Source organism: Phyllostomus discolor, chromosome 12 (assembly GCF_004126475.2).
Source record: "Phyllostomus discolor isolate MPI-MPIP mPhyDis1 chromosome 12, mPhyDis1.pri.v3, whole genome shotgun sequence".
Taxonomy (NCBI): domain Eukaryota; kingdom Metazoa; phylum Chordata; class Mammalia; order Chiroptera; family Phyllostomidae; genus Phyllostomus; species Phyllostomus discolor.
In genome coordinates, this window is record NC_040914.2 from 35,943,938 (window position 1) to 35,971,385 (window position 27,448).

General features: G+C 43.7%; 1 protein-coding gene across 3 annotated transcripts in view; it reads right to left on the bottom strand.

The window, feature by feature from the left end:
• LRRC28 (leucine rich repeat containing 28) overlaps window positions 1-27,448 on the bottom strand; it is a 74,242-nt gene that overhangs the window by 17,453 nt on the left and 29,341 nt on the right. The window contains exons 6-7 of one of the 3 annotated variants that reach the window (XM_028502403.2): window positions 16,298-16,504; window positions 4,674-4,776 (exon numbers count right to left, since the gene is read on the bottom strand). In XM_028502403.2, the coding sequence (XP_028358204.1) occupies window positions 4,674-4,776; window positions 16,298-16,504 (310 nt within the window). The remainder of the gene's footprint in view (window positions 1-4,673; window positions 4,777-16,297; window positions 16,505-27,448) is intronic. The other 2 variants (XM_036012974.1, XM_036012973.1) reach the window with 2 other exon arrangements.

Sequence of the window (27,448 nt, forward strand, 5' to 3'; positions counted from 1 at the left end):
AATGTGAATTTATGTCTTTCATCACATTTGGGAAATTTTCAGACATTATTTCTTGAAACATTTTTGTTGCTATCATCGCCCCATTCCCTCTCTATTCTCCTTCCAGGATGGGAATTATACACACACCAGACTTTTCAATATTATCGGGCAGGTCCTCAATGCTGTGTTCTCTCGTTTTCAATCATTTACCTCTGTTGCTTCGGACTGAAACATTGTTAGTGATCTGCCTACAAGTTCACCGACTTTTCCTCCATTATACCCATTCTGGTATTATGCCCATTGAGTAAAATTTTTATTTCGGTTATATTTTTCAACTCTAGAAACTCCACTTGTTTCCTTTTCATATTTCTATTTTTTTCTGGTCTTTTCACTTGCTGCGAACTTACTTTTCTTTACTTCACCGAGAACAGTTGTTTTAACTTCCTTATCTGGCAATTCTAACATCTGGGGTCCTCTCACTGTGGTCTCTGCTGATTGTCTTTGCCTGTGACAATAGGTCCTTAGTTCCTTGAGAATTCTCCTCATTTTTCATATTATGTAACTGTGGGCTGTGGCCTGGACACTGTAAAAGTTAGACTGTAGAGACTCTGGATTCTGTTATATTCCTCTAAAACTTAAATGGAACGTTAGCGGTTTTGCGCTAATAAGTAATTCAAGACTTCACTGGAATCAAACTGCAAATTCTGTCTTTTGAGCAGAATCACACTTTGGGTTTTTTATCTGTAGTGAGGCTGCCGCCCTGTGTGGGAAAGATTCAGACCCCCAACACTGTGTGTCTGGCATGTGTAGGCAGCCCCCGCATAAAAATGAACTGAGACCTAAAGTATAATTTTTTCGCCTACTGGTTTCACTTGGAACTCAGAATGGATTTCTGATATAAACACGTCTGATATCTTGAGGGGTTATATTGACAAACCATTTATTCAAATCACTTAACCAATATGTACCCAAACCCAGCCTTAATTGCTTATTGACATAAGAAAACACAAAGCAGAGGCTTTGTTTCTTCTATATAATCAGATGCCTGGAAAAGTAGCTGGTGTGGGATCACGTTTGTCATTACGTTTTCCTGAATAAGCTAATGTGCCGATGACCACTCTCTACCATTCTGACACGGGAGGGACTCCTCCTTCTGGCTAAAATGTAGAAGAATGGAAGACATTTAGTTACTCCTGCAGTGAAAATTGAAAAACCGCAGACGAAGGTAAAGTCATACTGTTCTGTGATGGTAGCAAAACGCAAGAAGGCGGTGAGAGGTAACTCCATGCGGGCTCCCATGCTCCTCCCTCCCAGTGGTCACTCCCTTCCTCGGCCTCCTCCCTCAGCAAACAGCACAGTTGGCCTGGGTAATCAACAGGATGTGACAAATGACAGTGTGTGACTTCAAAGCTCGGTCTTAAAAGACAGTCCCGTGCTCTAGATTTCCACCACTCTACCTCCCTGAGGGTATTTTTTTTTAAATATTATAGTTGCTTCTGTATATCAGGATAAACATCTGAGTTTTCTTTGTCTTCTCCACAATCCCTAGCACAGTGCTAAGTTGCTAGTTAAGGGTCAATAATTATTTGACAAATAAATGAACATACAATAAGGAGGTGCTAACTTGATTCGAATTTTCATGAATAACACACATGATTTTGTGAGACTTCTGAGATTTCCTGAGACTGTGCAATAATTCGTCCTCGCCGTTTTGAGGCCTGTTTGTGTGTGTGTCACACCCCGTTCTTGATTTTCCTTCTGCAATGTGAAGTATACATACATCAGCCTCTTTTCCATTGAGACACAGGTTCCTACACCCAGGCTCCTTCTGTTCTGCTGCTGCTCTACTCTCTTGGACTCTTGATCCGACAGGGGTAATGGTAACCGCTTCAGAGGCAGCGCAGCACATCGGAAGCAATGTGTCCCTGTGTCCCAGGCCTGCACCTGGGCTATATGCAAGGTGTGTGATCAGTGGAGAGTGGAGTGTGCCTGATGAGCCTTGGGTTCTAAGCTTCAATATCATCTCCCTCCCGGGAATTAGTGCCCTGTTCAATTATTTATGATTTACTTGGAGGCCTGGCTAGACTGTAAGGCCCACGAGGGCAGGTACTGAATTGTTTTCCTCATCAGTGTATGGCCTCGGAGACCATACAGAGAAGATACTCAATACATAGTCACTGAATGAATTACAGTCACTCAAGAAACACTCACTGAATGAACCAGTGGACCAAAGTCCTTGCTCAGAATCAAGACGAGCATTTTCCAGGTCGCAAATACCCTTTTGCTCTCAGAAGCCTGACCTACCCTTCACCCTCTTTTCCCCAAAGCAGCCCCCACTTTGACTTGGAATGGGGGCATCCTTTTGCACAGAGTCAAGAGACACAAGAGATTTAAAAAAGGGGGCCCTTAATTCCGTTGTCAAGGCTTCAGTGGTCAGCATCTACTGGAATTCTGAATATATTTTGCTATAAAGCATCATATAAGTGGTTGCAAAATGGGTTATACAACCTTTCGATGAGCAATTCTGTAATAAAAGCACCAGAGTTGCATCTATGAGGAGAAAAGCAAAAGACACTAAAGACACCTTTGGATCACAGTTCATTTATAAGTGGGACTGCCTACACTCCAAACTACCAGCATTAGAAAACTCACTGTCCGATACTCTCCTTTGAATACTAATTTTATTTTCCCATTTCTATTATCAAAGGGAGATATTGATAATAATAACAATAATAAAATGCAGACTACTAGCTAAAAATTTGCATGTGCTGCCCCACGATTTAGTTCCTCAAAGACTTGCAGCTCTCAGGAAATTCACTTCCTCTGCTACCAGATACCGAGTCAAGGATTAAAAAAATACCTCTCTGCTCAGAACAAAGAGAACTTTCTGGCAGTCAGTAACATCCACATCTAAACGCCAAAGCAGAAGGCTCTTTCTCTTAGCCGTGGCAGAGACTGCGTGCCCCCCAGGGGAGCCTCTGAGGACTTGGTCTGGTGCGGAAAACACCGCCGGGCCCTCAGCGCTGGCTCGCATCATTCCACGTATCTTGGTGACTGAGGGCATTTTACTCACCACCACTCGGAAGAGTGAGGCTGTGTTATCACGGCTGTCACATCAGCTGTAGAAAAGATCAGTGGGCTAAAAAACCCCGCCAACACATTCTGTTATCTCTGATGCACAGAAGGTTCTGGAATATATCGCTGAGCCTGTATTTCGTCAGCCTATATAGGCAGTGAACTCATCTAGGGCTCCTCCGAGATAACAACTATGTAATTTTTCCCAAGGGAGGGCCGATGCTCCCAGGATGGCCCTCTCTGGAGCAGCCGCTGCTCGGTGCCTGTCCCCTGGAGCCACGCCAGCGGGGAATGGCTGTCCTCCGTGTACGGGCTTATTGCCATCCCTCTGCTTGCCAGAACTACGCACAGTGAGAGCCAGGTGGTGCAGGGCGTTGGGGATAACAAGGAGAGTCAATCATGCTGGCTAAGTAGCCTCGAAGGTATTCCAAGGATCCTTTGGCCGCTTAAGTGAGGAAAGTGAGGCCAGTCCAAAGCAGGTTCTGGTGGCTGGGCTGTCCTGTATTCATCCAAAACCTCATTGGGAACCACTTTATTTTTTTTTTTAAGATTTTATTTATTTATTTTTAAGGAGGGAAGGGAGAAAGAGAGAGAGAGAGAGAAACATCGATGTGTGGTTGCTGGGGGCCGTGGCCTGCAACCCAGGCACGTACCCTGACTGGGAATCAAACCTGCGACACTTTGGTTCACAGCCCACACTCAATCCACTGAGCTATGCCAGCCAGGGTGGGAACCACTTTAAGGTGGTTGTGTCTCACTCCTGTGGGAGGGGCTGAAGCCGTCTTTCTAAGAGGCCGACTGAGCAGGGAAGATGATTGCTGCTCTGAACACGAGCGCCTGCCGTTCCCCTTTAACTGAAAGCCCTGCTCTGGATGCTCGAGTCAGGATCTGGATTGCGGGCCCGTTTCAAATGCTGAGCTCTAAATATATCCAAGCGGTGAAGTTCTAGATAGCAGGGTGTCACTGTGGTAAAATTGTCAGTGCAGTGGGGTGCAGAGAAAGGAAAGCTTTTAAATTAACGCTGGCACTGCCCATTCCTGCGACTGATTCCGAGTTTCTAATGCTATGCATAGACTCGCCTTTATCTTTTGACTGAAAATTAATCAGCAATGTGCCAACAACTCCCAGCTAACTAGGTGAACTCGAATTACAACACTCTCAATTGCTTGCCCAATGTTCTTAGCTTCTAAAGGTATGTGGGTTAGCATATCAAGGCCAAAGACGAAATTGAACGGGATTATCAAAATAGTTCATCTCAGCCCTGGCTGGTGTAGCTCAGTGGATTGAGCGCGGGCTGGGAACCAAAGTGTCCCAGGTTCGCTTCCCAGCCAGGGTACATTCCTGGGTTGCAGGCCATGGCCCCCAGCAACCGCACATTGATTTCTCTCCCTCTCTCTCTCTCTCTCTCTCTCTCTCTCTCTCTATCTCCCTTCCCTCCCCTCTCTAAAATGAATAAATAAAATCTTAAAAAAAATCCATAAAAAAACCAGTTAAAAAAAAAAAATAGTTCATCTCCTCCTAAGTTAGAGCAAGAGCAAATAACGAAATGGAAACAAAAGGCAGCCCAAGAGTTGAGCTATAGAGTGGAGCTATGGGGTGAAAGGTGAAGTCCGCCTTACCCGCTGCACCCGATGACTTTATTGTACAGATAGGACGGCAAGCCTTTCAGATGGACGTTGTTGTCCACGTACACATACTGCAGCTCTCGAGATCGACCTAGATCTGGGTCAGAAAGAAAAGGGCTATCATTCCCGTCATTATGCGTCAGCAGAGTAAGGGATGTAAAATTTAATACATACTATCAGAATAATTCAAAAGCCTCGATTCTGGCAGAAACATGGTCGACTTACACTCTTGGTGTGAGACTATGTCAGCTAGAATATTCGATTCTGCATCAGAAAACATGACTGCAGAAAAGTGACTTAGCCTGCCTGGACCACGCTTTCATAAACTGCGTGCACAAGGGGATGACTGGAGATAGAATGTCATTAAACATTCTTCCCACCTAAAAATTCTAGCACTTTTTAAATAAGCACTTTTAATTTAAGAATGTAAGTTTGTTATAGATCATTTAGTTAGTTTCATTTTTCCCCATAGGAAAAAATGTTAGACAAAATAAGTCAGCAGATCGGCCCGAACAGGCTGAGCTCTGCCCCTGTACCGAGATCACTGGGCCTCGCCTCCCCTGGGCAGAACGGTGGGAGGAGGGGTCAGGGAGGGCCAGAGACCAGGCCCTGCCTGGGCCGGGTGCTCAGGAAGCCAGGCAGATGTGGGAGTGGATAACTGTCCCTGGCGTCAGCGGGAGAAAGCAGCAAAGGGAACCCCAAATCCCAGTCCTCTAGTGAGGTGCGAAGGTGAGGGCAAGGCCTGCAGGCCCGAGAGTGGGGACTGGAATGCGTGCGTACCAGCAACGGGGAGAGTGAGAAACAGGACCCCAAAACAAGTGTCTGCAAAAGGAACAGGCGTGCCAGGAAGAAGCATCCAAACGTCTCCCTGAGGGAGCTGGGCAACGGGAGAGCGGAGACTCGGGGAGGACTCGGTAAGGAGACAGACATGAAGGACCAAGAGTGATCTCTGGCCGACAAAGGCAGCGGAGATCCGGGGGGTCAAGGTCATCCCTTCCTGTCTACTGTGTGCCCCAGAATGTTTACCCAGCTTTCCTTCCCACTCCTGGTGTTCACTGGGTGGGGCTATTTGTCTTCACTGTCGAAGACCAGAGTCCTCAGCAGCCTTGCCAACAACCCTCTGCTCCCCGAAGTGAGGACACAATCTGTGAAAAAGTTTCCTAGAGTTCTGCCTGTGAGAACAAGGGGGCTGAAGATCTCTTCCCACTTGTCCTTCTTCAGTGGAGGAAAGACAAAGCCACAGATGGCTAAATCAGGAGGTCCTTAAGTGTATTTACATTTCAAAAGAAAAACCATTTACCCATTAAGGACCTTTTAGGCACTATGATAGACCTTGGGGATATAGATATGAATACGATATAAGGCAGACATGAAAAGTGATAACTGTAATACAATACGACCATTGCTATTAGAGGCTTTATAAAGTCTTATGGGTTCCCAGATGGGTTCTGGACAGTTAGTCACAGAAAGTGGGAGGGGCGTTAATATCTGACTGAGGGTGGGAAGGGTTCCACAAGGGAGAGGGTAGGGAAGGGTTAACACTGCCCCCTCTCCACAGCTAGTCCTGTCAGATAATCCCACCCAGGACCAGCCTGGAGCAAGTTAAGAGAAGAAAAAACAAAACTGGGAGTCCTGGGGACAGTGGGAGTGGGGCGTGGGGTGCTGGCAATGAAAGGGGAAGGGGCTACTGAGCCGCTGGCTATAGGTGCTCTTTCCAGCGGGCGGTTTTAAAACATCTAAAAACCAGAACAGGCAGAAATGGTACGTGATTTCAGGGAGGATCACTGACTCACAGGGAGATGACTTCCCTGTCCTGAGGGCCCTCCCGCAGCCTCTGGAGGGGAAACCAGGCTCCAGCCAGCCAGCCAGACCGTAGCCGTGTGGGTGAGTCATGCCGGAGGCAGCTCCTCCAAGCTGCTTGGTCAAGCTCCCAGGTCAAGCCTTTAGGTTGGTACAGCCTCAGGACTATGTAAATATCTTGTTCTTCCTCCAAGGTTTGCCTATCAATTTTGGCATCCATCAGTGGATCTTGCTTGCAAAAATTATTACATGGTGTTTATCTAAGGGTGATTTTCCCTGTTCTAGCCCTGAAAGCAGCTACTTCTCCAAGGAACCTCAATTCCTTGTACTGGGGTATGGTGTTTAGAAACCAAGATCTGAGGGCTACGTGTGCTCATTACTGTGGGGGTGCCACTGCTTCTAGGATGTTTCAGTGGAGAGACCTGTTACAAAACGTGTGTGTATAGTAACCCATGCACACAGATACGTCTGCAGGACTGGAGGTATATGTTCAGCAAAGATTCCTAGAAGTGGACTTGCTGGGTCAAAAGGTACGTACACGGGTAGACTGTTTGGAATTTCTCTCCAGAAGGGTTATATCAATTTATGTTCCTTCCAGCAATGTATGAAAGCATCAGCTTTCCCATAGTCTCGCTCACTTTTCAAACATCTTGTCCTACTTAAAAATTATTGCTATTCTGAGAAATAATATGCCAGCATTGTTTTAATTTGCATTTCTCTAATTATGACCGGGAACATTTAAAAACATGTCTAAGGGCCCTGGCTGGTGTGGCTCATTGGATTGAGCTCTGGCCTGAGAACCAAAGGGTCACTGGTTCGATTCCCAGTCAGGGCACATGCCTGGGCAGCGGGCCAGGTCACAAGTTGTGGATGTGTGAGAGGCAACTGATTCATATTTCTTTCCCTCTCTTTCTCCATCTATTTCCCTCTCTCTAACAGTAAATAAATAAAATCTTTAAAAATAGTAAAAATAAAAATATGTGTAAGGGCCATTTTAATCTTTTTTTTGTGAATCGTCTGTTCATTTCTTGTGCCTGTTCTTTCACTTATTAGCCATGTGGCACAGCCTCTGTCTGCACATGTGTTAAATAGAGTAGTAGTACCCAGCCCCTTAGCCTTGCCAGGTTATGATGACTGAATGGGAAAGCTGTGAAATTTAAATCATTGTACAATATGTTTTTAAATATGACTGTATAATTACTGAAATAATGTATACCTCTACACTAGTAAACATGTACAGACATATGTACTGCTATAAAAGGCTATACATTTCTAAAACATGGATCAAAAAATATAGCTAGAAATACTAGAATCCATTTGCAATGAAAAAGGCCTCAAAATGACACTAAGAATTCCTACTCTGGATTTCTTCACTACTTCTCTGATAGAAATACAAGTCCTTTCATCACAAGTAGAAATCTTCTGACTTTACAGGCATGTAGAAAACTGGGATTTTTTTTTAAAGAAACTACACTGATGAAATACAAATAAGCTCTCAGCTCAGATCTGCCTTCCAGAGCCTTGAGGGGGCACAAGGGGGAGATTCCTCACTTGAACTGATGTGGTGGTAAGGAGTGCAGCACATTCCTTAAGGGAGAAGGAAGACAGTCTTCCAGATGACCTGGGCTGGAATCTTCCTTCTTCTACTTACAAAACACGTGCCCTCGGTTTCCCCATCTGTGTAAAGGAGGGAAATACTTCTGCCTCTTAAACTGAGGAATTACTAACAAAGTTTATAAATCATCCAGCAGAATTCTTAGCACACACCTCCTCCAATGGATGGCAGTTAGTATTTCTCCTCATTCTTAGTAAGTGACATACTTGGAAGTGTGCACCACAGAGATTAGATAAGAGAGAATTCGCCTTGGCCTGCAGCAAAAGGTGCTAATGCTCCCCCGAACTTAACTGCACAGAACGGAGTTGGAGGAAGTGGCCTCCAGAGACCATGATTCATCCACTTGAGCCAGGGACACAAAGGGGGACGTGGGAGAGGAAGTGCCTCTCTCCTCCCGTACGCACAGAAGAGCTCCTGCCCTTTCAGTGAGGCTGTGTGCAAAGATCATAATACCGAGGTAGATACAAGCTGCCACTGGCTACTTCTTATACAATCAGTCTTCTTCCCTCTCCTGGTTTTACCGGAGAAAAATGAAGAGTCCATAACTTAAACTGTGATTTGGTGTAGATCTCATCTCAGGTTTTCACTATTCCCAAGAATTCTTTTTGCACCTCTTTGTCTGGGGGACGTCGTTTTTCCACAGTATGCCATCATGGAGTGAACCGTTTTCTATTGAAGCTGGAAGGAAACAGGCATGGGCTGTGTTCGGATGTATTACACATTAGCAGGATACCACATGGATGTGAGCATGTAGTACAGACACAGCAACTTTCTAGGGAACACCGTCCCAGGCAGAGTCAGAGGAGCAGTACTGCGATGATGTGATGCAGGGAGCTTTGAAGTCAGAGCCGAGTGTGAGTCCTGGTTTCTTCCCCCTGTTGAACTGCTTCAGGATGCGGTGGGGGTGGGGGCAGCGGTGGGGGTCCAGAGCTCCAGGCCTGTCACCTCCTCTCTGAAATGGAGATGGTAACACCCAGGTCGCACGCAGGCTTGTGAGGAAAATTCAACGATGTGCACAACGCCAGCTTGATCCCTTGCACGCTAACGGGTGCTCAACACACCTTCGCTTTTTACCTCTCTCTTCTGAACACAGAGAGGAGATCAGAAAAGAGGGCCGAAGTATAAAGAGCGCCAGGCGACTCTAGCTTTGGCTGACACCGCACAGCCTGCTGGCGAGGCTGAGACACCTGACACCCAGCAAGGTCACAGGCTGGACGGGCAAGGCTGTGACAGCCGCATGTGAGCATGCTCTCGGCCAGAAAGCTGGCTGCTGGCAGAGCCTCAAGCGCAGTGGGATGGCATTTTTAATCATATGGAGGCTGAAATGTAAGTATTTTCTGCATGGAAAAGCTTGGAGACATTCCTCTTTTCTTAAAATGGAAAAAATTTTCATTCAATCATGAACTTTGGAAGATACCATTGATCTGGCTAATGATTGGCTAATGAGCTGGTTTGTTTTCTTCCTTCCATCAATTTTAATGAGCCAAAATCTTGCAATAAGCATATCACGCACTAATACTTTTTCAAATTCCCGTGCAAAAATGCTCAGTATGTGAACTTTATAAAGCGAGGAAGTGGACATCTGCCTAAATGCTAAAGCAACAAAGAACGTTTTCATGTGGCTTTCTAAAGTGCTGTACTGTGTCTCCAATGGTTTCCTTTTTTGTTTTTTTCCAGGCTCACAGATCAAAGTATTGTTACGTACAAATTAGCAAAAGCTAGCAGTCTTGCACAAACTCCAGTTCCTTTTTTATGGAACTTCAAGGCTCTGGCATATGCGGTCCACATGGCTGAAGATGGAACAAAAAGGTCCTGTGTGTTTAGGCCCCTGCTTTTTAACTGCGCTGTCAAAGCCAGCACGGAATGACACAGCACGGGCCAGCACCGCACGGGGTCTGTTTACTGCGGCCGGGCCACTGGAAACTCGTTTCTCCGCCCCGCCCCCCCCACACATGAATGATGTATTCTCTTCATCAAAAGGATGGAACAAGAGAAATCACAACATCAAAGCGATCGACCAAAGTAGGTTGTTTGGAATGTTCTATCACATTAAACCAGTTATCCTAGTTTGAGAAGTTGGGTCTAGTTTTAGTTGTAATTACATTTTTTAATTCCTATAAAATGTAGGTATCTTCAGGGTACATTCAAAGTAATTTAAGGTGTATTAAAATTGCTTTAAAACTAACTTAAATTACCTATGTGGTAGCCTTTTACAAAGAGAACTTCTCAACCACTTTTTTCAAATAATAAATTTTTTAGTGCTGGCTTCTTCAGATACATTTTCATACGCTCCATTAATTCTTTTACATAATCGTATTCTTTCTGATCTAGTCAACATTTACATAATAACACTTCACAGTGAATTAAAATTTAGTAAGATGCTTCATACACAGTGAATCAACAACTGTTGAATTGAAGTCAGTCGATTTTAATGGATTTGAATTAGCTGACGTGTCCTGTCGCCGCAGGCTTCAGCCGGCTGGTGTCTGCACCTCTTGCTCTGCCCCCAGTTCAGGTAATGCGGGACAACAAGCCGTGGGCTAGACTCCGTGCTGGGTGCGTGGGGCACTCATGTGCAGACACAACCAGGTCCAGCCCTTCCTCCATCTAGGGAATCGATCCACACAGCTCCTACGATTGCATGCTGCGGTAGTACGTGTGAGTGACACAAGTGTTTCGGATGGCTCTTACTGAGTTCTGACAAGAGTGCTGTGAAGTCAGTGTTAATGTTACCCTGGTAGTATGACTTACACAAGTGAAACAGCCTTTCAGGGCCCGGATTCACGCAGCTATTAAATGGCAGTGCTGGAGCTCGAACACAGGGCTGCCTACTTCTCTGTGATGGTCCTTAGACGGCCTCCCTCCACAGATCACTTCCACAGGGCCAGGGCACCTCCGCACAGCTAGGAAACGATGCTACCTAGCAGGCCGCATGGGTGCTGGGGTGCCCAGAGCACTGGCACTGTGCCCACATGCCCAGGCGGTGCCACAGGGACAAGCGATGAACAAAATATTACTGTTTCCTCCAACAGACCAGATGGCTGGTCAGAGAGTTGTGTCTTACAGATTTAGGGCAGTCGTTTCAATGAATACCAGTAATTGCTTCAGAGAATATTCTAGAGAAGGAGACTCTGCACTGACTGTCCAGCACAGACTCGGGGACGAGAGGGGTACAACGACCTCCCAGAGCTATGGCAGCAGGTGTGGAGAGAGAAACATCTTCATTCAGCATCTTCCCTTGAGCTGCTGCTCAGCTGCACACAGGTGGCACCTGCCCCCCCCCCGGCAGAATCGGAAGAACTTGACTGAAAACTGCGACTGATAGAAACTCTGGATTCTTGCTGAACGCCACCAGACAGTATCTTCCAGTCATCACTAGCACCGCACATTCTCGTCGCTGTTGAAAAAACTCCAAGTTCCAGAACCGAATCAACAAAAATTTTGCCGGGAAAGATTTCGGCTCCTGGCTCCACCCCTTGTGCTGCTTACTTTTCTTAGTTTCACATCTGTGCCTGGTACAGAAGGAGCCACAGTTCTCTCCTCTGGTTTTGAATTGGTATTTGAGAAAACAGAGTTAACGTTTTCTTATTATTATTCACTCCCTGCCCCCAAATCTCACTCTGAAACGTAGAGAAAAATACACATTTGTCCATCTAAGCCTCGTCTACTCCTGGTAAGCCTTTCTTCTCACACATGATCATAGCTAACACGATATGATAATTTATTGTGAAAGGCAGAATTATTTATTATGTAACGTCAATGTTGGACCCATGCTGCAGAAGCCATAGTAAATAATCCCACTAACTCCCTAAAAGGCCTTAAGGCAAAGGCCTGATGTGATGAAAGAAAAATAAAGCCCAGGTTTTCATCGAGACAGTGGAACAGGGTCCACTGTCAGGGTCAGATGGGGAAGCAGCACCAGGCTGAAGAAAGGAATTTTTGTTGGGAATACTTTCAAAAAGAGTTCAAAGAGTAACACCGAACATCCATTTTCTTAAAGAAATAAACATTCTGGAGTTCCAACCTCACTCCTGATACGAGGTCTGTATGGACTGTAATTAATAGGAAAATTCTCTCCCCTATTTTGCCTTGTTTCTAGCAGTTTTTGAACCTTGTTTTCAAGTCTTCCTGGTCACTGTTTTCGTGACACCCTTGATGAGAGCCGGCGCAGTGATCCCCACAGACCGCGAGACAGACCGCGATTTTGGTGGTCTCCTCGGGTCTCCCCTGGGAACACCGTCCTTGTACCTTCTATGCAAACGCAAGAGGAGTTCCACCTTCTGGGACCTCTGGTGTGTTCTAGAACTTTTCAGCACTGCAACTTATTTAAACTGCAGACTTTGCAAATTCTTCCCAGTGAACAGTGACCTCAAGGCAGGAGTTCTTCCAGCTGCAGGTTGGATACCCTCAGGGCTCAGTAGAGTACAGTTTGCATTGATTTCTAAGTCTGAGGTTACAGGACGATCAGCTGATTTCCATCTAGCTTCCATATTGGTTTCAAGCTCAAACAGATCCACCATGTGGATTGAAATATTTTCTTTAAAAAAGGTAAATAGCACTTCTTTTCCTGACTTTCTTAAGAACATAGAGAAAATAGGGCTAAGAAGCAATACAAACAAGCAAACAAACAGAGCTAACAGGCTGGTGTCTTATACGCCACTACAATAAGAGAAGGGATTTTAGCATGGATTCTAAAAATGTCTACATGCTGGTTTCTAAAACCACACTGCTATTTTGCATAAACGACATGTTTTTCTACAGAAGGTACCCACTTCCTACAAAGACTACAGTTATTCTGGAAAGCTGGGGTGATCTCCTGCCGTGTGATAAGAGGGCCAGTCTTACATCCTTATCCCAGTCACGGTGGAGGGTCCGTAGAAGGAGCGGAGCTGCTGTGCTGCTCACAGCAGAGTCTCTGGCTCGGGAGATAACCACCCCTCCCTGGGAAAGGCAGCAGCTCGAGGAACAAACTCTGGGACCGGGTCAGAACCCAAACAGTCTTCCATGACTAGGAAGCCGCTCTCTGCTTGCTTCTGGGCTTACTACATGGTGGTTTATACATTACAAATTCTATACATTTCTTTTCCGGGTTTTTTTTTGGTAGCACCCCACCTTATTTTTTTTATTGTTGTTCAATTGCAGCCGTCCTATATATTTCAATGTCACTTGCCAAATGTTCTTGTTAAGAAATTCGCAGTTTCCTACCTGCACTTTAGAAATTCCACCTGCTAACGTGGGTGCAACTTTTGCTTTTTTGGTTTCTCAAACTGCAGCATTTGTTGCTGACACTGAGCGTTGCTGACGCAGCACTGCCCAGGGGGCTGGCCACAGCCAATGGGTGCGTGGGAAACCTCCCAGTACTCGCATCTATTATTCAGCATGAAGGAAGTTGTAAACATGACTGAATAATCAGGTTTGTTAATTATGGAAGAGAAACCAGGAACACTTGGTGAAAAGGCCTGAGAGGAGAGAACCCTTTTCCTTGCATGTTCTCACATTCTCAGAAGCCCAGTGATGCGTCACAGCTCTGGGGGCTATTCAGTGTCAAGAGCTGTGTTGACTCAACAACAAACAGTCACAGTGCAAGGCCTCTCTTAAGTCTGGTAGCACCGGACTCAAGTGGCTAGGTCCCCTTCTTCCCAGGGACAGCCGCCACCACAAACAAAACTGGCCTGCAGAGTCACTCAGCTGTCACGGTAGTGTTATAACAGGGGTGCCTTCTTTCTGAGAGGCGCATCTTTCCCGATGAAAGGGGAAAAGAGTGTTCACGATTTAGGTGATATTACAAGTGATTTAAGTCATGCTCACATAGAGCTTCTACAGTGACTTTCTGAAGAGGCTGTAGTCTACTGATAACCTTAAGAAGCCCCATAAGACATGCTTTTCTCCTAAGTCAGACTGCTTTGGCAAGGCATGAAATTCAGTCTGTAGCCCCCCAAAATACAATCCCTGCCTCCAACCACAGTAGGGATGGTGTAGGACCCATTTCACAAGGGTTCCAGCTCCTAGATCATGTTCACAGAGCCACGGTTGAACGCGGGACCTGCCATGTGAAGACCTGGGTTGTGAGTGCACATGTGCACACGGCATCTCCGACTCCTGTGAGAGGCAGCCCTGCTGGCTGAGTTCCCCAGGACAGCTCAGCGCCCTGAGGAGGGGCAGTGAACGAATCTGTAAAGAAGGGGATCTGATGATGACAGGGCTGCCATGACAGGTTGCCCAAAGGAGGCTTCAAGAGGTAAGAGATAAGATGCTGGGTAACAACAATGAAGTTCAAGTTGACGCAAACATCAACAGTCTTCTCAGTCTTATTTCATTGTTTTGTTTTTTTGTTTGTTTGTTTTGCTTTGCTTTTTGTGTGTTTTGTTTTTTTTTTAACATCATAAAGGTGGATTTTGGAAAGGGAATTTAATTTGGTGTTTAGGAAGAAAATAATTAAGTCCGTAGCTGTCTGCCCATGAAGGTTGTGCATTTGAAACCGTTCCTTGAACTCCTTCCCGATAAACCAAAGCTGGCTGATGCTAAGAACTATCTGGAACAGAGTCCAATGGAGCATGCACTGTGAGATGGTGGAACTGGGCTTGAACCCGGGTCCTTGGATTTGTAACTTGGTGCTTGTCCTATGTAATTGTTCAATAACCAGTGGTTTATGCAACAGGTACATTTATTTTTCCTTGTCTTTTTTCAAACATTTAACTAATTTTTTTTTAGAGAGAGGAAAAGGGAAGAAGAGAAGGAGAGAAACATCAATGTGTGGTTGCCTCTCAAGTGTCCCCTACTGAAGACCTGGCCCACAACCCAGGCATGTGCCCTGACTGGGAATCGAACCCCTGGCCCTTTGGTTCACAGGCCCGCACTCAATCCACTGAGCCACACCAGCCAGGGCAGGTACATTTATTTTTTAAAACCTTCCTTTCATAAACAAAATTTTTCTCGCTCGAAAGGAAGCTCTGTTTTCTTTGAAATGTAGCTTCTTTCTGAAATGGTTTATTTTGTTAATTTCATAACTATAGGGTTTGATTACATTTATAGAAAAGTAATCTTAAATTAGATAATTGTTATTACTCAAATTGATTTTCATGTCTCCAACTTATTTTGAATTGAAAATAATACTGTGCTCTATTATGGTGAAAATATTTCCTTTCAGGGGCTAGTAAATTATTCACTTCATTGTCCTCAGAGATAAATTATTCATTATTAAAATGCACTTATGAGTAAAATCATATGATGCTCCTTGTGACAGTTTAGGATTCAGTGGGGCTTCCTATTTTAATTTAAAAAACTTGTTTTTAAGTGGCACTTTTATTTGTTACAAGTTAACAACATAATTCAATTCCCCGTGAAAGTAAAGGTATTGTTTTCCTAAAGACCTATGTTCTTCCACATATATTACGTTAAAATGGACCAGCTACAGGAATCTACAGTGGAGAATATGTTTTTCGTTACCTAGAGTGACATTTCTGGCGCAGCAGGAAGTTCAGCCCACTTTACAGTCTTCCGAATGGTGCAGTCTGGTTATCCTGCGATGCTAACCCTTGGAACACCTGATACAAATGTTTCTGCATAGACGTCAGTGTCTCGGTGTGTGTTTTGTTCCAGCAGCGACCCTTTCACACTGTTCTGTAAGCCCTGCCAATTCTATAGTTATATATATAATACATATGTGCATATATACACATAATTCAAAGTGTACATATACACTTGAATTTGCTTCTCAGAGTACATCATCTCATATCTCACATGCTTTGTCCCTCATCAAATTTTTAGCACAGATTTCTTTTTAAGATTTTATTTATTTATTTCTTAGAGAGGGAAGGGAGGGAGAAAGAGAGTGAGAGAGAGAGAAACATCAATGTGCAGTTGCTGCACATTGCTGGGGGTACATGTCTGCAACTCAGGCATGTACCCTGGCTGGGAATCGAACCTGCGACACTTTGGTTCGCAGCCTGTACTCAATCCACTGAGCTACGCCAGCCAGGGGATTTCTTTTTTTTTCTCTCTTTTTTTTTTAATAAGAAACCCTGAGTTGAACTGAACTTTGTCACCTGGGTATGATGCCTTGTTCATTGCAAAGATGGATTTAGGGAGGCAATCTTCCAGACAGACAGAAGGAGGAAAACGAACTGACCCTCGTCAAAGAACCGAAGGCGTTCCATCTTATTCTTTGGCGTCTCTGCTTTGCCGTACACACAGGACCACTTACCGAGTGGCAGAAATGCAAGATGGTTTCCAGCCATGGAGAGCTCGTTGAGGCTGGGCAGCTGGCAGAGGCGGCGCGGCACGCACCGCAGCCGGTTTCGGTCCACGGTGAGGTACTGCAGAGAAAGGCACAGGTGAAGCCTCTCGGGTAAAGTTAGCAAACGATTGGCAGAAATGTCTAGTGTCTGCAGCTCCTTCAAATCGCCAACCTCTACAACCAAAATCAAAATTAAGATAAATCGCATCCTGATGACATGAACGGAATTCATTAAATAAAACGAATCAACACGGCAACAGTTCAACCCGACAAAACCAGTCGCTGCAGCTATTTCCGTAGATAATGAATGAGGCTGAGGCACAGGGTTTGGGTTTAGTAGGCAGATAATCCACCCTGGGGTGGTGTCTTTCAGTGAGCCTTGTGAGATTTGTTTTTCATTTTCGTTTTTTTTTTTTTTTGAATGGAGAAAGTGTTGGCATAGACAAAGGAGGGACACAAAGGGGTGAATATGAGCCAGAAGTCTGTTACTATGGCTTCTGCTTCTTGATGAATCAAAAGTTGTTGCTGGGATGAGAAAAACAGAGTCACCCCCAAGTACCTGTTTTTTTGCTATTTTTGTGATTTTATGTAAGTAGATAGCAAGGTACTTAAATGTAAATTATAGTATCCCAGTAAGTGTACCTTGTCCATATGAACTAAACAGAAACTTCCTGGAATAACAAGTAGGGTGTCTTTGGAAACTTTTACCATGCTAAAGATTATCATAACAAAATGAAATTACTGGTAGGTCACATTTTTAGATATTGTCCAGCCATGTGAATCCTTTTTCTAAACCCATTCAAGGTACACACAGCCTGTGAAGATGGATTTAATTCCACCCAAATGAAATCCTTCTGTTTACTCTAATATTCCCTCATTACTGATGTCCATGTCTGTCATCTGTCCATGGGGAGGACAGTTACGTCCCTGTCATTCCCTAAATCACCACGTCTGGAGGTTGGGAAGTTCTTTACAAGGTGCTCTGTCCTTCTCAAGGAAAAAGCTCACGAAGCACCTCTGAATGGAGGAAGCAATGTCGAGGGGGACTTAAGGCTCCACAGGAAGCGGTGGGCAGGACAAGCCTACTGCTTCTGCACCATGGAACTTCCAGCTGAAGACTGCTGTGACGCCAACTCGTCACCTTCCCTAACCTGACCCTGCCTGACCCTGACCCTGTCTGACCCTCTCTGACCCTGACCCAGGAGCTGTCCCTCTTAGGCTAGTGTTTCCCACGCTCCCATCACCTAGCCCTCCGGGCACAAGCCCGCTTGTTCAGGGCCTGGACTAGCATCAGCAATGTCTTCTCTATTGGGCAGAAAACCTCCTGCTTTCTCGATGCCCAATCACACAGACTGGCTCTGCCTACTGCCAGAGACCCGGGGTTGGCAAACTACAGCTCGCAGGCAAAATCCGGTCCACGGCCTGCTTTTGCACTGGCTGCAAGCTACAGCTGGTTTTTACATTTTTAAGGATGTTAAAAAACAACAATAACAAAAACAAAAAGGAATATGTGACTGCGACCCTATGTGGCTGACAAAGCCTGAAAATTCTTACTCATCTCACCATTTACTGAAAAGGTTTCCCAGTTTTTGCTAGAAACCTGTTAACAGAAGCATTTTTAATAACTATCTTTAAGTAAATTAATAACAAATGCAAAGTACATTAATTTCCAGTTATGTTAAAATCAAATATGTAAAAAGAAACACAAAAATTATTCTCAAAAATAAAATTCTTTATAAAACTAAAAAAATAAAACGCATATTAAAGCAAAATTCTTAAAATTCCGTATACTGATTAGCTGAACATTGGAAATAAGCAGAATAATTATCCTTGGTGTATTCATATCATTTCATCAGTTTCTTAGCTGTTTTTAGTTCTAATAATGTGTTCCCTGCATTTTTCTCCAGTCTTTTCCATATGGCCTTGTTATGTTTCTTTTTAATAAAATTGTTTATAATTAATTTTACCCTTAATAAATTTAACATTATTGACATCCTTAAAACTACTTATCGATCCGACATCTTGAACAGAAGGTAGTGTTACGGACACAGAGTTGTAGTGTGTTCTGTTCAGAATGTGAGTAGGGTCCTCCTCTTTTCAGCTGGCCTCCCGGTCGCCTCCCCGCGCTCAGGGAGTAACGCCACTTTGTACACTTTTATTATTTGTTCCATGTGCCTAGAATAGTCCTCACTTCACCAATGCGTGCGCGGTTTACTTGTATGCTAGATACACAATACCTTAAAACTTTTCAGCTACTTATAGAGCATCCTGCAGATCATTCCACTATTGCTACCTAGTAATTACTTAGACAAAGCATTAAAAATAACACTGGAGTGCAATTTCAAAAGGGAAAACGGTAAGTTCCTTCTAGGCCATCCTTCTTGGCTGATGCACGCTGACCGACTCTGGAGTTTGAAATGGGGATGGGAAGGAAGCCGCCCACTCCGTGCCAAGCCGGTGACCACAGAGTCAATAGCGAGGCTTGGTATTTTTCAAGCCCTGGCTCTTTCCGGTACCACTAACAACAGCTCTCATCTGGGCTCCGAGGTGCACCAGGCTGGGCAGAGCACGCGGAGGAATAAAGGACGATGTTCCACACACAGCAAGTGCCCCTCCTTGCCTTCATTCGCCTTCTCCAGCTCGGGCTGTGGAAGGTCACGCTCTGCTGAGTAGAAATGGGTTCGAGCCACAATCCTATCACTCATCAGCTGGGCGACTTTGGGTTATTTACCCAAATATTTACATCATTGGTTTGATGTTTAAAAAATAATTGAATAAAAAAGGGATAGAATAACACATACTCGAAGGGATTGAATGAAATATCCCATATAATTCCACAACACATGGCAGAAAACTATGTATTTTTATGTTTTCAGCTCATTTCACTACATAATATTCTAAATGTAAGTTCTAAATATAAATACCTTTTTAATTGACACAGTTTTATCACAGAAACAATTATGAACACAGTGGGTAGATGTTGCTTATGTCTAACATAGAGAAAGGGGCTCGTAGAAAGTAGACATCTTTCAGAAAACGAGCAAGACTACCTTCCTTATTCATAAGGAGGGTATAAAACCAATCATAAGGAGCTCGCTATAATTTCATAACTTGGAATGTGTGGTAGGTTATATTTAACAACAAATAAACACAATGGAGAATAAAATGAACAACACCAGAAAGCTCATTGGAAAAACCTATTGACTATGCACGCACTTGCCTAATATAAGCAATGTCAAAAATTAGCAGTTAAGGAGTCCTCTTAATTATGCAAGACAATGAAATATTATTTGGGAGCTTTAAAATAAAATGTTCTAAGATAATCTGGCATCTGAGAAAACACAATAGACACAGATATGATTTAAATATTTATACTTGGGTGTCAAGCTTGCCAGTTAATTCCCAACAGAAATTTTAAAATGTTAAAGACATACTTCACAGAAGAAAATCACATTATTTTGACGTGTTACCTGGTCTTTGTACATGATCAAATTATGCACTGAAGTCTCACTCAGTGTTGGTCAAAATAAATTCTTTACCAGGTCTTTATCGGTTGTCTGAACAAACAGTCAAGTTGATACTTGAGCTGCCCAGCATAATGCCACTGAGACTATGTAGGAAGGGTCGGTAATAAAAATAAGGAAGAGAAAAAGATAAGAGAAACTGTCTTGTAAGTATCCTTCCTCAGTGGCAATTATAACGAACAGACAGAAATGGCCTGTATCGCTCCTTTAGATACATTCTGTCTGAAATCTAAAAGCGTGTATTCAAAAACTTAGCACCTTCACTATTGCTTTGTGTCAATACACGGACTGCTACTTAGAAAAATCCTTTATCGTCCTCATTCTGCACGATGTGGAGACCACACACGCGGGTTTTTCATTTCATGTGATTATTTCAGTGATTGTCTATCCCTCAGATTTCTCCTAGGCAGCCTTTTCCCCCCTTTCCCGAGGGAGCACAAAGGAGTTTTTGACCCGAGTGAGATCAGCAGGTGCCCATTGTTGCCATAAAACTATTATAATCGCCTCCTCAAGAAATGCCACAGCATTGAAGCCCAGAATAAAAATTTTCTTTTTTTATTTTGCTCCTTTGCAGAGAAGAACTACGAGCAATCCGCATTTCCCTATCTGAAAAATATCATTATAATGCCTGCTTTCATCTAGCTTTCTATATACTCAAATTAATACAGGGAGAAATTTTAAAGAGAAAGTTTTTAGTGTGTATACGTTTCAGATAGATCTATTCTAGTTGACTTCTTTGAAGTTCCCATAAGAAAAGTGGCAACAGTGAAAAATAGGAAGAGGCTGATAAAGGGAATGATCTCTACCGACAGAGCACTGGGAGATGTGCCATGCTCGACATGTGAGAGGCATGGTTTTAAAAAATGTTCTCCACGAATTAAAGGAATTTCACATTAAATTCAAGCCGTAACTCTGATTTCTAAATATTTACCCTTTATAAGAAACACATTATCACTATCAACATGAGACGTTTTCACATCAGGGAATTCTAAATTTGTACATAGTGGTGGCCAGTCTTAATACAAAAGCAACAAGCGTCTAGATTTATTACCTGTGATGAGAGCTACGGAGGAAACCAACAGCAGAATGAAAACAGAGAGTACTCAACAGTGATTAATATCAAGGACAGGAATAAAATGGAGGTGTGGAAAGATGTTTTCATTTTTAAAATTCTCTATACTGTTTAAGTATTTATTTCCATGCCCATGCATTGCGTTTATATTAATATAAATGTAATCACACAATAACGTGGTACTTCATCACACACTCTGGGATTCCTCAGAATACGAGATGCAGCAATTCTAAAACTTGGGTTTCAGATGCCCTGGCCCGGGCACTCAGTCAGTTAGTGCACATCCCCAGTCCACCAAGGGTGTGGGTTTGATCCCCCATCAGGTGTCTCTCTGTCTCTGTCCCTCTCTCCCTCCTGCTGCCTCTAAAGTCAACCAATAAACAAAAACTAAAATAAACATAATTTGGATTTTGAATGAAAACCGGGATTTCCTAATGGCATTTTCAGTTCACCGAAATGCAGCGCAATAGCAAGCAAAATTTTAATAATAAGCATGTCTATTCAGCGCTGCTATGCAAATCTAGCTCGTGGAGGGTCTTACAAGTTTTGTCATGAAATGAGGAATGAAACCAAAGTTTGTGTCATTTCTGTTACATCAAAGTATAACAGAAACTTGTATGGTGCTTCTAAAGAGAACACATAAAAATGGGTTCCTTCAGATTTCTATTTATTCCTCAACCTTTGGAGAAATATGACAAAGGGGCGCCACCACCTTGCAACAAGCAGGTCAACAGCCCCCGGCGCGCGGGCCTCTGGTGGCGCTCTGGGAGCTTTTGTCGGGCGCTGCAGTGCAGAGCCTTCTGAGACCCTCCACGACAGGAAGTGACAGCATGTTGGGACACAGGGGACAATAAAAACTTGCAAGGCCGTAAAGAAGACTGATCAGTTCAATGCAAACAGAAGAAAATCAGTTCAAGGCAAACTTTTGCCTGCGAGTTGTTATTTCTTTCAGAAATGAGTTAGTTGGACCTAAAGTTTCCAAGAATATCAACCTTTTTCAAAGGAATGGTATGCTCGTCTCATCTTATTATTGGAACTGGCAATATAGTAAAAAAAAAAATAAGAAGAAGAACAAGTTATGTCACAGCAACACCCAAAGAAGCAACTTAAAAAGGGCATATTTAATTTTTACTTTAATTTTATGCCCTGGCTGGTATGGCTCAGTAGATTGAGTGCCAGCCTGTGAACCAAAGGGCCAGGGGTTTGATTCCCAGTCAGGGCACATGTGTGGGTTGTGGGCCAGGTCCCCAGTAGGGGGCATATGAGAGGCAACCACACATTAATGTTTCTCTCTCTCTCTTCCCCTCTCTAAAAATAAGTAAATAAAATCTTTTTTTAAAAAAAGTATTAGTGAAATGACCTTTCTACAACTCTAAATTTAGGAAAATAGAGTCACTACAAACCTTACAAAAGTCTTCCTGGTTGAGTCAGTGTGGCATTAGAACTTGATTACACCCTATACGGTGTTACCATTAACAGAACGCAGGAGCTCATTTCACTTATGGCACACAAAAGTTGCTAATTTGGTGTGTTATTAAATATTGTTACATGCGATATTTTTGTGTTGCAAATTCATACTTTAGAGTAAACGTTTTCCGGGTGGGAAACAGGCCACGAGCCCACAGAGTGCGTCTCCCACTTCTCTCAGCCATGCCCGTCGTCACAGTCGGTGCGGAGCAAACTCGGAGTCACGGAATTTTAGCTTACTCCAAAGCTTTCGCCTTGACCCTCGCATTACTCATAAAGCAACAATAATCAGTTTTGGCAAAGCTATGTCATAGCCAGAAGAACATACAAAGAAAAGATATGATTGGGTCAAGGCACATGGACATGTAACTGCACGAGAATCTACAGTGATCTCAAAATCAAGGGTCTAATGGACAGGCAAACATATGGACTGCCAATGGCACTGCCCACATGGGATCCTGGCACAGCGCTTCCTACCACGTAAACTGTAGGACAGTAATGTGTTTCCACCGGAAGTTCATTGTAAGCCCGTAAGTTAATTAGGTTAGTGATTTAGAACACCAAGAAACTCTTGGCATCGCCGATACAGCTAATACAGGAAGAGCAGCACCTAAAACAATAAGGCAAATGAATTCACTTTTCTGTTGCTTAGATGTTATTGTCCACTGGTCTGCTCTTGTCCTTAATAATTCAATTATGTTTCCTGTTTTAAATAAATAGTCAATAGTGAAATTATACTGCACTCATCTAGGAATTATTACACAAATTGCATGCTTACTTGTTTGAATCCATGTTTTGATAAAATGTTATTTTTTCACCCTCTGAAGAGTTGAAAATCTATTAAAAATATTTTGTCATTTTTATTATTTTATTCCTTTGGAGTAAAGAGAATAAAAATTGATGTTATGTCATGCCCTCAGTAAATACACTTCAAGATCTTGGGTTCTATATATATCTTACTGCTTTCTGGGATTTCTGCTTTTATTACAACTTTAGACATAAATCTGCACGAGTAGAGGAAATGCATTATCCTGAATGAGCCACACTTCAGGAAAATGGGAAGGATACCACAAAGGCTTCTTGAGCTGTGCTTGAGGCCAGAATAATTAACTAATGAATGACAAACAAAGGCTCGCCCTTCTTCACTAAAGAGAATGATGTTCAAGTGTCCCAGATAGGAACTTGAAGCCCAGGTTAGGTAAAGGGGCTGAGAAGACTTTCACACACTTAAAACCGTTTATATCCCCACAGAAAGAGCATCTCAAGATACTGAAAGAACGTCAAAAAGCATGTTTTTAGTGTATTGTTAATAGCTCCAGTTCACTACAGTTATTAACAATAACTGTAGTTAAAACCTTGTCCAATAACTTTAGACATAAAGTGCCAGAGAACCAAGGATGGGGAGACATTGACATAAAATTCAGAATGAGAACAGGGAGCAAAAAGGGAAAAGGACTCATGGACATGGACAACAGTGTGGTGATTGCTGGGGGGAGGGAGGTATAAGGGGACTAAATGGTAATAGAAAAAACATAATAAAGATTAAATTAAACATTTTTTAAATAGTGATTCTGAAGCTCCACGAGTCCCTTCAACATTTTAAATAGCTAATGAAATAAGTGCCTTGAGAACATTGAAAGAGAGCTGGGCCCTAAGCTGGGGTGGAGAGCTCAGTGAGGTCCCTCCAGCACAGACAAGCACGACACAGGACAAGGCTGTGAAGAACCACCTATTTCAGGGCTCCGGAAATCCACCAGAGGCAGGCGAACTCAGAAATGCCTGCTCTTCAGAGCCTGTTGATACGTCACTGAAGCCTAGTGGGAGCCTGCAGCCCATTCTTGCTTGCTCCTCTCCCATCCGACCTTGAAGCTCAATCTCAAGAATGTGAGTTTACCGCCCTGGCTGGCGTAGCTCAGTGGATTGAGTGCAGGCTGCGAACCAAAGCATCGCAGGTTCAATTCCCAGCCAGGGCACATGCCTGGGTTGCAGGCCATGGTCCCCGGCAACCGCACATTGATGTTTCTCTCTCTCTCTCTCCTTCTCCCTCCCTTCCCTCTATAAATAAATAAATAAATAAATAAAATCTAAAAAATAAAAATAAAAAAGAAGGATGTTAGTTTACCAAGGCAGGGCTGCTTATGAACACCAGCAGTCTGGCAGACCGCGAGGGCACCCTCGCTTTGGGTACGGGGCAAAAATCTCACAGCTTTTTCTGCTCAAAGCTGCAGACTGTGTAGCAAAAGCATGACGAAAAGCCCCAACATCTGCTTTGCTAGCCTGGGATGGCAGATCCGGTTGGAAGGAGTGATGGAACAGCCATAAATTTAATTGGGAGGTTCTGGAAATGAGGGAGCAGATGAAGTGCTAGATACGCTCTCCACAAATCCTTAGACAACTGAGTAACTATTGTGTGTACGTGCCGGGGAGACCCAGGGTCTGCACAAGTAACAGGCAGAGCAGATGGGATAACAGACTCGCTCTGAATGCGCTCTGTAACCCAAACACATTTCCATTAGCATGAGACAGAAGCTTCACGGGCTGGGAGCGTTTGAGCAAACCTCTTTGCAAATCAGTGGCTGTGCCTAAGCTCTACAGACAAGGTGGCCGCCCCCAGGAAGCCAGCTTAAAACATGAGTAGGACTAAACTCTGAGTTGGGCCATCGGGTATTACACACCACAGGGGCAAAGAGTCTGCAACTTAAACCCCAGAGAGAGGCGAATACTAAATAAGTAGAAATCTCTGAAAAACACGTCGAAAGCCTGAGTGTTCCCAATATGTTAACTGCATTTTTCAGTTTTCAACAACAGCAAAAATACAAGACATGCAAAGAGACAGCAAAGTGTGGCCCATAACTGGGGGAGGAAAAAGAAAAAAAAAAACAGTCCACAGAAACTAACTGCAAATGGGCCCAGATGTTGAACTTGGCAAAGAGTTCAAAGCAGCTGTTATAAATGTGTTTAAAGAAGCAAAGGAAACTATGTCAAAAATTAAGGAAAAATGTGATGACGATGACCCAATCAATGGTGAATCTAAACAGAAACATACAAGCCACAGAAGGCCCCAGGAGCGATTCCGAAGTTGAAAATACGGTACCTGAAACACAAAATGCAGTTGACGGTCCCGGGAACAGATGTGAGATGGCGGGGGAAGGAATCGGTGAGCCCAAATACAGGTCAATGGAAATGACCACATTGGAAGAGTCGAACAAGGTCCACAGAAGAAGATCAGCACCTGAGAGGCCCGTGGGACACTGCCACATCTGGTGAGCAGTGGGAGTTCCAGAAGGACGGGAAAGAGAGGGAGCGACAGGAAAATGTGCTAAAAGATAAGGCCTGACGATGATCCACATTTGATGAGAAGCATTGACCTACAGATCCAAGGAGTTCAACAAATTGAAAGCAGGAAAAACACGAAGGAATCCACACCTAGACACATGGTCAAATTGCTGAACGTTGAGAAATAGGTTATTCTAAAGCTGACGATTTTTACAGATTAGTAAACTTCGGACTGCTTTCCGCCAAGACATTTATGATGTTTCATATTCTTTCTAATGAATACTTTCGGGTGGCACTTACACAATGAGAAATCTTAATCCTGAAGTCAATATAATTTGATTACTTAAGTTTGCATCAAATCCGTTTAGCTGTGAATTGTGACTCATTAATTGTGCTCCAGTGTGACCCGGGGCATCCGCCCACACGGCATCCTCCTCTAACCCCTACCAACATCGTCCCAACCAGCAGAATTCATCGTTCAAAGACGATCAGGGTGGGCCGCCGGCCCTCATCTGACAATGAAAGGCAGAGTCTTGAAGAAATACACCCGGGGCCGAAGGAGCAAAGGGGCAGCTAATCCTTAGGCCTTGAGGCTCTTCTCCAAGTTCGGAAGCCATGAACCTTAAGACCAAGGATGTGCCGGACAAGAGGCGCCAACAAGAAGGAAAAGTGTCAGCAGGCAGGGAAGTGCCTGGTGTTCAAGCATTCAAGAAAGCGGCCAGAGTAAACCCACCCAGACTACAGTGAGGACGAAGATGCCCACAGGGCAGGGGACACCACAGCAACCGCAGCCACCCTGCCCAGCAGCTGCCGAGGCTGCCTGGTCATACCAGGCTTTTTTTTTCCCCCTTTAATTTATCCCTTGTCAGAACTTTCTTTCCTTTTCTCACACAGAAGCAAACATTACATTTGTGTATTATCAACACTTTTATATTATGCTTTTTTGAACAGTATCGCAAATGCATAAAATAACTGAATAGAGCTCATTAATTTTGATGCATTTGTTCATTCACTAAAAGAGACAGTGCTTTTTAAGAGTTTACACAAATCTAAAATTAAAAACACAAAAATGAAGGGTGACTTTGGAAAAGGAAACAATACATCATTTGCTGTGAGTCTGTGTTTCAAGCAAACGGACTTTTTTTTTTTTTAGGTGGTAGTGGATTAGCTGAGTTCCTTTAAATAGGGATTCATAAAGGGCAAAGCTCATGTAATGTATTCTGTGTTTTCCGCAAACCCCCCTCGGTCACTTACTGAAGAAACCCATGCTTCCTGGCCACGGGCCAGCATACCAGCCCTGCCCCATCCTGCATAGTTGTATTTCTGTTACTAAATTAGGAAACCCAGGCGGGCAGCGTCGGGGCCAACAGCAAAGAGAAAAGGTTCAGCATCGTTAGCCTGCGTGTCTTCCTAAAAGCCAGATCGTTGTGAGATGTTTAATTTTTAATTAGAAATACCAAAGTCATTTCGTCGACTAAGAAGCAATACTATGAAATAATTAAATGAAGACCAAGGGAAAAATACAAATGTTTAATGAAAGCTGACTTCTCAATAGCCTTAATCACGATGTTGAAAATAAATTAAATACTACCACTCAAGGTTTAATGTCCCCATGACTGGCACTAAACTACCGCCGTCTTTTTCTAAGCAGTGAGGAAGAAATGGGCAGTTATTCTTCGCAACTTTTCCTAAGATTTACTAACATACTTTATAGAGAGAGCTGTCTAGAGAAACTACGCAGAGCATTCAGAGAGGCCCGAGTGGAGAAACGCAAGAACG